The sequence below is a fragment of the Crinia signifera genome, chromosome 3, assembly GCF_055691185.1.
Source record: "Crinia signifera chromosome 3, ASM5569118v1, whole genome shotgun sequence".
Classification (NCBI taxonomy): domain Eukaryota; kingdom Metazoa; phylum Chordata; class Amphibia; order Anura; family Myobatrachidae; genus Crinia; species Crinia signifera.
The window spans coordinates 272,482,465-272,494,881 of record NC_139219.1 but is presented as its reverse complement, the minus strand read 5'-3'; the positions used below and the strand labels follow the sequence as shown (position 1 = coordinate 272,494,881).

General features: G+C 38.7%; 1 protein-coding gene across 1 annotated transcript in view; it reads right to left on the bottom strand.

The window, feature by feature from the left end:
• Nucleotides 1-370: 370 nt before the first annotated feature.
• Nucleotides 371-12,417, bottom strand: part of SERPINE2 (serpin family E member 2) — a 38,669-nt gene continuing 26,622 nt past the window's right edge. The window contains exons 7-9 of the mRNA XM_083178064.1: nt 9,605-9,691; nt 8,976-9,059; nt 371-998 (exon numbers count right to left, since the gene is read on the bottom strand). Coding sequence (XP_083034190.1) covers nt 961-998; nt 8,976-9,059; nt 9,605-9,691 — 209 coding nt within the window. The 3' untranslated portion in view covers nt 371-960. The remainder of the gene's footprint in view (nt 999-8,975; nt 9,060-9,604; nt 9,692-12,417) is intronic.

The following is a 12,417-nucleotide window of genomic DNA, read 5'->3' as shown; positions in this document are numbered from 1 at the left end:
GGAAGGCTGAAGAAGGCGAGAGGAGCAGAGGACGGAGCGATGCGCCAGAAATTCTAGTCTTAGCGCTGCCGCTGTCTTTAGACATTGAAAGTGGGCATCTCAGTCCTTTCACATGTGGAAGCTTGGATGTACACCAGGAAAGGGCTTTGTTGTGGTTGTATTAATAAAGCCAACTCTACCGTTATGAAGCTGCCTAGGGACCACAGAATCTATGTTCCTGAATCTGACAAAGGATAACTCAGAGAAGCAACCTTGAAGACACCACCTCCACATTTTCACCAGAGATTCTGGAAAAATCAGTATTGTTGTTCGCGTGGTGGTGAATGCAGTAAGCCCTGGGCAAAGGTTTAAGTAAATACAAACTTCACCATAACTTTTTAAAACACACCTCAAACCAGAGGCGCTGTCTGGAGTGTTTTATTTGAAAGAACACATCATTTGTTACAAACAATATGAAAACAGTACAATCTAATCTCGGTTTTTGAGAAAATTAAATGGAGTATACTGAAAATACCTCATAAATACAAACAAATGAAAATATATTAAGATATGAATCTTAATTTATAATGTGTACCAATGTATTGCCTTTCAAGGCTAGAGGAGTCCTTATTTATAGCACAGACATCTGGCCACAAACACAGTACTGTGAAGTCGGTCATGAAGCACTGGTGAACATTAGGCAGCACAACTGGAGGCAATTTAAAAAAGTAAAATGCACAAATACAAAAAAAAAAAAACCTTAACACAAATTTTCAGTAGTTAAAAAAAAATAAAAAATAAACATGGAGTGGAGTTATTAAAAATATCACATATAAAAGTTCCATTTAAAAATAAAATAAGATAAAAAAAAGCACAATGAAGCCTCCCTTGTAAAATATAAAAAAAGGATCCTAAATTATTATACAAATATCTAAACACTGGGATCACCAGAACACAAGAGTCATGCTTGTCACTTTGTCCTCAAGGTTTGTTTATTTGTCCTGTGAACAGCACTGCGCCTGGAAGAAAAAAAAAATGAGCTCATTACTGTATAGGCTACAAATCCTATCGTTTTAACCGTTTGTACGAGTATTCCAGGTAAAACGTTAGTGTATATATCCCTAATATTTCATTGAGGCGTGTAGACAGTATGTGGTTATATTCACTATAGAGGGTAAAGTATAAATCTATAGTAGAAATAAAAAACCAAAATGTAGTTTTCCAGACTATATCATTTTAATCTAATCACGTGATACTCCTTTCACATTGCAAATCTCCTTAGAGGGAGTGATCTGGCATTTGCAAGGTGAAGCTCCCTGCAACGACCTCGCAATAAGCAGGGTCACTGACTTCATCAGGGCGGAGGAGGAGGCAGCGCTTGGAGCGGACATCTCCTCCCTATAGTGTGAACAGGACCCAGGTTGCTTGACCTAGGTTACCCTTTCACACTGCCCAGCAACCCGTGTCTGACCCTTCTCTTAATCCGGGTTGGATTGCTTGGTTGCTGACTGGAATTTTTTGAAAGACCCTTTCCCACCTTACAGTGATCCGCATCAATCCCGGGTTATTTGAATGGTGTGAAAGGGGTATTAGTGGAAGCTACAGTATTTCAACGGAACAATTATAAAATTAGTTTTCTTCTATTTCTTATAAGGAATAAACAAAATCAAGGAAACATATCCAGTTAGCAACATGAATACACAGAGATCCACAAAGGCAAGTTGATTGGGCAATTACCAGTAGTAGGTAAAGGACTGGCAAAAGACCGTACTTTCAGATGTATATATGTGCATACAGAGCAGCATCTTTGGCTGACATCCTGGTGATGAATGCAGGTACTGTGGAACCCTGTTTATTCCTTATAAGAACTGTAGATTGCTGGTTCTTTTGAACAGTTAGAAATGGCTATCTTCATTGCGGTCTGTGGATTTTACCAGGATCATGTTGTATCTCAGGTGAATCTGGTCATCATCCAACCTGTATCTGTGATTTGTATGTTATTAAAGCAGTGTTACACTATATAACCTATTTCTTTTTCATATTGACTCACCATTGAGTACTGAAGAACTACCCATTGATAGATATACATACGGGTATCATTAGGGTTCGAAAAGCTATTGTAACATACGGTATATTGAAAGAATGGAAAACTTGTTTACTTTTTTCTAGGTCTTAATAGATCTGCTACATAAGAGGTATATTTAGGGGCTCCCTCCTGAACTGGAACCCATATTCTTTTTTTTCCCTTGGCTAAAGGAGCCCACTTCTGGTTTTACAAATACAGGGGACCCAAAGTCTTTTTTTCACCCAGATTTTTAGAACCAGGGCTGGTATAAGTGCCTGGTGCTGGCTGTTAAGATACAGGTGGACCTTAACCCATGTTAGAAGAACTGTCAGAGATCATCTATATTATGCCATCTATACATTGCTTGTGGATTACAGAACTCTGGCTCACACAGACATAAATCTGTAGCAACTACGTGAGGAGTTTATCATCTGAACTATTTGGCTATACATTTCTTTAAAAGATGCTCTATGGGAATGATATCTGGTGACCGTGGAGGACATAGACTCTGAGCTCATTATTATGTTCCATGCGCTAGGGTATACAAAATGAGTGATACAGTTTAAAATCAAGAAAACTGATGAACTTACACCAAATATTTTATAGGTACAGTTCACTGTGAATCCTGATATGTCCAGTGACTTCACTTGACTGTTATTTGTGATCCTATAATGAAAAGAGACACATCGTGCAGACACCTTTTGTATAAGGGGAGGGCAGATTCCTTTAAATAGATGCACTCACAAGTGTAGGATATGAACAGGCATATCATCACCCATAGGTGATAAGGTAATGGCACTCAACCTTCAGATGTCGTTTTGAACTCCTACTAAGAAGAGAGATACAAATCGTGCAGACACCTTTGATAAAGGGGGGTACAATTTATTTAAAAAGGATGCACTCACAAACATAAGATAAAAACGGGCATATCATCACCAGCAGGTGATACAGAAATGGGATGATCTCACCCAACCGCAGATGGATTTCACAAACGACTCTAATGACAGGAAGCCAATGAGGTATGCTTAGCGGGTCAAAGATGTTCTCCCAGTGATAGCGTCAAAAATTTCTCCAGCCAGGGGTATGATCTGCTCAATGTATTTCGGACACTGTAGTCCTTCGTCAGGAGCATACCATAGCCCCCGGCTGGAGCTGTTTAAATAGGCTGAACGACGCGCGAAAAAACGGCATCCGGCGTGTTTCGCCGGAACCGGAAGTGCGTCATACTTCCGTATTGCGGAAGATTGCGTTCCACTGGAGACGGAAGCGTGCGTTCCAAAGTGCCGGGACTTGCGTTCCAAAAGCACAGGAAACGCTTACCTCTACGTGTCCAGACAGAAAGATGTATAAGGGAGAAAATTCCTGAACGCTCTGCTATTTACATTGTTATGCATGATATATAACAATACAAAACATATGGTGTATGCTTGGATCGGTTCCTTTCGGGATCAGCAGAATCTTTTCTTCTAATTTCTGGATAAATTCATCCTCCAAGGTTAAAGTGCAGTTGCTTAAAGGGACATATCCTTCTATTGCACTTCAACGTTACCGATATGAGTCCATAGCAGCAAAATCATGTCCATATGTATAGAAAAATATAATAAAAGATAAGAACAATTAAAATTCATATTAAATTGCCAAGGTAGTTAAAAAGGGATAAAAGACATATAAAAACAGAAGAGGAGTATAAAAATGCAAAAAGATTAAAGGAACCACTTAAGCTCGAAGTCTCCATTTAAACCATTGGGCACCAACGTTTTTAGCTTAAAAACCCATTTCATTTCTGTCTGGGCAAGTCTGGTCTCTATACTTTTGTTTCTCCAGGTTGGGTTTATTTGTTCTAATGCACCAAAAGATTTTAAACCACATTCACTGGAGTTATGAACACTTTTACAATGAGCAGAAAGGGTATGAGTCAAGGTTCCCTTTCTTATATTATATATGTGTTCTGCCAGACGTGTTTTCAAGTTTCTTGTAGTTTTTCCTATATAGAATAAGTTACATTTGCATTCAATAAAATAAATAACATTTTTTGAATTGCAGGTTATAAATTCATTAATTCTATATGTAACATTATTAATGGTGACCTCTTTCACTTTACTGGTTCCTTTTACACTCCTGCACATAAGGCACATCCCGCACCTATGGAAACCTTTGGTACGGTCACTGGTTCTTTGTGTGGTTTCAAGAGAACTTTTCACCAATTTGTCTTTCAGAGACGGTGCTCTTCTATATATAAAGCCTGGGTATCTTGGAAGTTGTTCCCCTATTATAGGGTCATTTTGCAAGATTTTCCAATTTCTCTTAATGACTTTTTCTATTTCTTTAAAATGGGGATTGTAATCGGTTATGAAGGACCACTCTTTATTTTTTTGTTCTTTTGCTTTGGTTTTATCTCGCAAAAGCTCTCCTCTTTCAATGTGGTCTACCCTGTTTTTTGCTTCAACAAGGTCTTTGACTTCATATCCTTTTATTAAGAACCGGTTTGACATGTCCTTTACTTGTTCTTCATAAACATTTATATCACTGCAGTTACGTTTGACACGCAAAAATTGGCCAAAGGGTATGCCCTCTAACCAATTATGGTGATGTTGACTATTGCGTTCAATGTAACTATTGGAGTCGGTGAATTTTATATGATTACTCGTACATACTTTTTCGTCCTTGATATAAATATTTAAATCCAAGAATACAATTTTTTCTTTACTACAAATAAAAACCATGTTTAGATTAAAATCATTTTGATTTAACCTATTAAAAAACTCTAAAAGTGTACTTTCATCCCCCTTCCAAACAAGTAAAATATCATCTATATAACGGTGCCATGAGACCAGGTCCGCCCCAAATTCTGGAGAAGACCAGATATTCAAGTCCTCCCAGTATGCCATGTACAAATTTGCATAACTGTACATGGCATACTGGGAGGACTTGAATCTAAACATGGTTTTTATTTGTAGTAAAGAAAAAATTGTATTCTTGGATTTAAATATTTATATCAAGGACGAAAAAGTATGTACGAGTAATCATATAAAATTCACCGACTCCAATAGTTACATTGAACGCAATAGTCAACATCACCATAATTGGTTAGAGGGCATACCCTTTGGCCAATTTTTGCGTGTCAAACGTAACTGCAGTGATATAAATGTTTATGAAGAACAAGTAAAGGACATGTCAAACCGGTTCTTAATAAAAGGATATGAAGTCAAAGACCTTGTTGAAGCAAAAAACAGGGTAGACCACATTGAAAGAGGAGAGCTTTTGCGAGATAAAACCAAAGCAAAAGAACAAAAAAATAAAGAGTGGTCCTTCATAACCGATTACAATCCCCATTTTAAAGAAATAGAAAAAGTCATTAAGAGAAATTGGAAAATCTTGCAAAATGACCCTATAATAGGGGAACAACTTCCAAGATACCCAGGCTTTATATATAGAAGAGCACCGTCTCTGAAAGACAAATTGGTGAAAAGTTCTCTTGAAACCACACAAAGAACCAGTGACCGTACCAAAGGTTTCCATAGGTGCGGGATGTGCCTTATGTGCAGGAGTGTAAAAGGAACCAGTAAAGTGAAAGAGGTCACCATTAATAATGTTACATATAGAATTAATGAATTTATAACCTGCAATTCAAAAAATGTTATTTATTTTATTGAATGCAAATGTAACTTATTCTATATAGGAAAAACTACAAGAAACTTGAAAACACGTCTGGCAGAACACATATATAATATAAGAAAGGGAACCTTGACTCATACCCTTTCTGCTCATTGTAAAAGTGTTCATAACTCCAGTGAATGTGGTTTAAAATCTTTTGGTGCATTAGAACAAATAAACCCAACCTGGAGAAACAAAAGTATAGAGACCAGACTTGCCCAGACAGAAATGAAATGGGTTTTTAAGCTAAAAACGTTGGTGCCCAATGGTTTAAATGGAGACTTCGAGCTTAAGTGGTTCCTTTAATCTTTTTGCATTTTTATACTCCTCTTCTGTTTTTATATGTCTTTTATCCCTTTTTAACTACCTTGGCAATTTAATATGAATTTTAATTGTTCTTATCTTTTATTATATTTTTCTATACATATGGACATGATTTTGCTGCTATGGACTCATATCGGTAACGTTGAAGTGCAATAGAAGGATATGTCCCTTTAAGCAACTGCACTTTAACCTTGGAGGATGAATTTATCCAGAAATTAGAAGAAAAGATTCTGCTGATCCCGAAAGGAACCGATCCAAGCATACACCATATGTTTTGTATTGTTATATATCATGCATAACAATGTAAATAGCAGAGCGATCAGGAATTTTCTCCCTTATACATCTTTCTGTCTGGACACGTAGAGGTAAGCGTTTCCTGTGCTTTTGGAACGCAAGTCCCGGCACTTTGGAACGCACGCTTCCGTCTCCAGTGGAACGCAATCTTCCGCAATGCGGAAGTATGACGCACTTCCGGTTCCGGCGAAACACGCCGGATGCCGTTTTTTCGCGCGTCGTTCAGCCTATTTAAACAGCTCCAGCCGGGGGCTATGGTATGCTCCTGACGAAGGACTACAGTGTCCGAAATGCATTGAGCAGATCATACCCCTGGCTGGAGAAATTTTTGACGCTATCACTGGGAGAACATCTTTGACCCGCTAAGCATACCTCATTGGCTTCCTGTCATTAGAGTCGTTTGTGAAATCCATCTGCGGTTGGGTGAGATCATCCCATTTCTGTATCACCTGCTGGTGATGATATGCCCGTTTTTATCTTATGTTTGTGAGTGCATCCTTTTTAAATAAATTGTACCCCCCTTTATCAAAGGTGTCTGCACGATTTGTATCTCTCTTCTTAGTAGGAGTTCAAAACGACATCTGAAGGTTGAGTGCCATTACCTTATCACCTATGGGTGATGATATGCCTGTTCATATCCTACACTTGTGAGTGCATCTATTTAAAGGAATCTGCCCTCCCCTTATACAAAAGGTGTCTGCACGATGTGTCTCTTTTCATTATAGGATCACAAATAACAGTCAAGTGAAGTCACTGGACATATCAGGATTCACAGTGAACTGTACCTATAAAATATTTGGTGTAAGTTCATCAGTTTTCTTGATTTTAAACTGTATCACTCATTTTGTATACCCTAGCGCATGGAACTCCTAGAATTTTGTTCTATTGTATATTTTTGTCAAGTTCTGGTGTTAACTTGTCTAGGTTGTTTCTAGCAGCTTAGGTATTTCTTGCGCAATTGCACTCGAAAATCTTTTTTGTGTACTCTTATTATGTTCAAAGAAATTCTCAGTCCAGGCAAAGTTTTCCAAGTTTTTACTATCCAGTGTAGCTAAACCGGTGCTCATTATAGCCTCAGCTTTCTCTTCTTAGCTGAAAGGAAAGGAACCTAGTGAGATCGGTGGCTGCTTGCTTTGCACTTTTTGAGATGTGCTCTGCGTACCACTTAAAGTAACACCTTTGAGTGTTCAGTTTTCCTGTTGGCTTAAAAACAAACAGTCAGACTATCCTCTTCGGGCCGCTCTCATGAACACAAAGGATCTGCCATAGGATTAACATTTTTGTGAACAATGTGCCAAAACTAAGAAAAATCCAAAAGATCATCAGGTTCAGAGTTGCCGCCACATCCATTCCTAATAAGAACTACATGGTGAAACTCACGTTGATCACTCTTCTTTCCCATACTAGTGTTTGGTCTGAATAAATAAATTTGACACAACTACCATATTTGCCGGCGTATAAGATTACTTTTTTCCCCTGAAAAACATGCCTCCAAGTGGGAGGGTCGTCTTATACACCGGGTGCACTTCAGTTGGGATAGACATAGCTGCCCATAGTGGCCTCCCGAAGCCCGCCCACCTCATTCTACATACCATCCAGTATCACGCGGTATCCAGCACGGCCGCGGTGGGTCATCAGCAGCGAGACAGGGGTGCCAGCCTGTTCGGCGTGACCGGCCGGTTCTGCTCAGCGGGAAGCAGCGGTGCTCCGGCCCAGCCCTCTTCTACACAGAGCTCGCACATGCGCACTAGTGCCGGTCACAGGGAGATGCAGTGGCGGGCCGGAGGTGCTACAGTCACGCTGCGGCCGTACAATGGTGACAATGACAGGTACTGTAATGGCACCAATACTAATGGCACTCATGTAATACCGGTATAATACCAATAAGCATCAACCCGTCCATAGGGTCCACTTGGGCTGAGGAGTGTGTTGTCTTTAGTGAAATACGTTTAATAAACTTGCATTTTTTTAGGTTTACTGTACAAGTTTGATAACATACAGCCTTGTGACAGTTTTACTGCATGTCATAAGCATTTGAATATAAATTAACATGTTTAAATCAAATCTGATGTTCTTTTACGTTTTATTTGGTGTGTGGAAGGTGTGCAGAAGAGGGGGTAGTCTTATACGGCTAGTATATAACAAACTCTATATTTTGAGTGGTAATGTTGGGGGGTCGTCTTATACGCCGGCAAATACGGTAGATTCACTTGGTTAATCATAGAGGTGCAGAGACAGACAAGTTGGGTCTGGGCTTTACATGGTGTGTGGCTAAGCATGCTGGTTAAAAACAAAAACAACTTGGAATAAAATGCAAGCTGCATGAAGGAGGCGGGTCATTCATAGTAAATTTGTATCAACCCAAAAACTCCTCTTGGCACTCCTGGTCACCCTTCAGCAAGCCAATGAGGCATTGTACCTAGTAAACTAAAGTGCAATTTCAGGAAGTTAAATGCTATAATAAATATACTGTATGTAAGACATTTTTGGGAAACAGAAGAGATGTGTTTCCCAATTGCATTAATAGAGGATACTGAAGAAACCATTTAAAATAAAACAAAACATGAACATGTGGATTGCGATCCAAAAAGAGACATAAATTTAGAGTTATGAAACTGGCCAACCATATTTAATTGAACCAAAACACCACTATACATACCTGTTGGGTTATGCCTGATGAAAAACAAAAATGGCCTGTCGACTATAAACCAAGGAGGAGAAGATCTTGCTATCAAAATTGCAGCTGAAAATAGAAACAAGATTTGATCTTTTTGAACCTGAGCAGGTTTCAATTTGCATTCTGTATAAACTTGCCGCAACTCCATCAAGCAGCCAGGCACCGCTAAACTTCATTAGCTAATATGTCTAGACTTGTAGAACATTTTGTAATGTAGGCTAGAGATTGATCATTATAGGAATATAAATGTGACAATAAATCAGACTGTTGTGTGATTATATACTATAAGCATTGGAATAACTACACAGAAGCTTCTTAAAAAAGGGGCAACAACCATTGTTCTACTGTATAAGGAGAATTTATAGCCAAATCATGGAATATTAAAAACTTGAATTGATGCATACTGCAAGTAAAAATATCTAAAATACATTTTAGATTTAACATCAGATTTTTGTTCCTCTGAAGCTCCAGTAAATCTAAACGTTCCAAGATTATTTTATTCAATCACTTACATATTGTAGGAATTTTTAAAAATCGTACTATCCTTTGGAATTTCTCTGCTAGAAATACTTTGGCCAACACGTACGTTATGGGGGTTACAAGAACCTTACCGGTTGCAGCAGATGCCTTCGTACCATCCTCCTTCACTTCTATTTTAGATTTCTGCAGCATATGAGAAACATGAACTTGCTCTGATCCTGATAATAGAACAAAATCACTCTACGTTATTACAGGACAAAATAAGTCAATAGATTATGATTAAAATATTCATCAATATATTTTTTAGTACTCTGCAAAGCAAAACTAATCTTAAGGTGCCCACGCTTTTTTTTTTTACTGATAATCAGCCGAAAATAGTCATATATTGGTCAGATGCGCGCTCCCGCAGACCTTTTGCTAAATCTTCTGATCTTACATGCTGCATAGATATGGGTTTGTGTGATTTCGCACAGGATTGCTGCCTAATAGTACAATGTACCTATTGAAAGTAAGTAGGCAGTAAGAACGCCTATACCCTCTATAGATAGCTATATTGTGTTTTGGGTAGGAGGTGCTCCCCTAAGTCAGAAACAATATAAGAATACACAGAGAGAAAAGAAGACTTGTGTTGGGGGCACTGGTTTTGAGAGATGGATGCGTTAGTTATGTTAAAAATTAGCTTTTATTAAATCATTTAGAAAAAGGTCCTATAGTACCCCTTCAATTGTAGGTATGAACTGGGTATAGGAACTATAGAGGAAAAATTATTTAATTTCCACAATTTACATACAACACATAGACAAACTAACATACATTTAATGCACACAGGAAAAATATGTATATATTTAGATAATATTGACACCCAATTGGTTGAATTTAAAGGCAGTCAATATTTGTTTCCTTCTTCGCTCCTGAAATTATTATCGCAGTAATTCTGTGCTATAATCTGTGAGATGCTATGAGACACTGTCACTAGGGAGTACCCTGTATAATCACCTTGTTGCTAATGCTATAAGTATTCCAGATACCAAGTTTGAGAGTTTAACTGTGAGCTCCCAGCGAGACACTCTGCTTATTCTCCTGTTCTCACCATCTTGCTACAGAGGATGGCGAGATGTGGATTTTTGAAAAATAGAAGGAAACAAATATTGACTGCCTTTAAATTCAACCAATTGGGTGTCAATATTACCTAAATATATATATTTTTCCTGTGTGCATTAAATGTATGTTAGTTTGTCTATGTGTTGTATGTAAATTGTGGAAATAAATAATTTTTCCTCTATAGTTTCTATACCCAGTTCATACCTACAATTGAAGGGGTACTATAGGACCTTTTTCTAAATGATTTAATAAAAGCTAATTTTTAACATAACTAACGCATCCATCTCTCAAAACCAGTGCCCCCAACACAAGTCTTCTTTTCTCTCTGTGTATTCTTACATGCTGCATGAAAGATCATATTTAACAAAAAAAGATTGCCCAAAATCTTTTGTTTAGGACGGACAAAAGATTTCAAGGCTAATTTATGCGCACATCTTAAGATTGCAGATATTTCTAGTGTGTGTGCACCTTTAGTGCTGTAAAGAAATCTTCCCTATTTTTCTAATAATTCAAAGCATCCAGGAAGAGAAGATTATACTACTACTACTGATAACATTTTCTAAAAAAAAAAAAAAAAAACACACACACACATGTTATTTTAGCTTTCCTTTAAATTTAAATCCTCATGCAGTGTATTTCCCAACATTATTAGAAAATACTCAGGACGCTTTCAGGGGTGCCTTGGGTTGGTTGTCAATGACAAACTCAAATTATTTATGGTCAATGTAATCAGGGCCGGTGCTAGTCATTACAACGCCCTGGGGGGGGGGGGCACCTCTCCGCTCACCCGCCCCTCTCCCGCCGGGGGATGCATCCACCGCCACTGGGTCACTCTCCCGGCTGGCGATTGACAGCGGGGGCTCAGGAAGCGCTGCTCTGCTATGATGGTGCCAGGGGAGAAGCTTGTGCTGACAGTGAGACTGCGCAAGTTCAGTGTCCCCATGCGCTGTGTGTCAGATGGCACCATCATAGCAGAGCAGCGCTTCCTGAGCCCCCGCGAGTTCCTGCACAGTGCCACCAGGGACTTTTTGGTCAGCACCACCGCTCACCCGCTGTACGATGGGGGTGGGGGTGGGGTAGGGGCACTGCTGTAGCTCACCTCACCTGGCTCCAGGGTGGGAAGGGGGGTACACTGTGACCTGCTCCGTCCCAAGTGCCGCCCTCCAGTGGCCGGCGCCCTAGGCAAATGCCTAAAGCAGCCTAGTGGTGGCGCTGACCCTGAATGTAAATCGGCAAAACCAGCGCTTGTGGCTTCCAATCATAATTTATGTGGACAAACAGAAGCAAATCCTGTTCCCCACCACAAAATTAAACTAGGAATGACATATACAAACACAAATTACATTTTTATTTTTTTTCAAAATATGTAAAAAATCAGTTACAAAATAGATCAGGAGCAATTTTGAATTTTAAATGCATGTTCAACAGAAACTGTACAATGTTTATATACAGTAGTCTCAAATAAAAAAAAAAAATACATATACACACACATTATATATATATATATATACACACATACATACATACTGACTTAAAACATTTCCTTGTGAGACATTGTAAAAGTGGTGGCCAAAATTGCTGCATCAGTTTTCATCATTAGATGGCACCAGACTACACTAAATGAAAATGCTCCTGGGCGATTAGAAATTATCTTTTCAAGGAGAATGTATAATACATCGGAGCCTTTACCTGCACTCCTGGCTACAGTATATGCATCCAACCTGACTCACTAAAAAGGACATATTTAGGTGGGCTAAAGTATACAACCTAACATTGTTTCTCCAGTGATGCATGTTCTGCCATCAGTGAAGGTATTGATACCCACACAGTAATCTGTTACAAC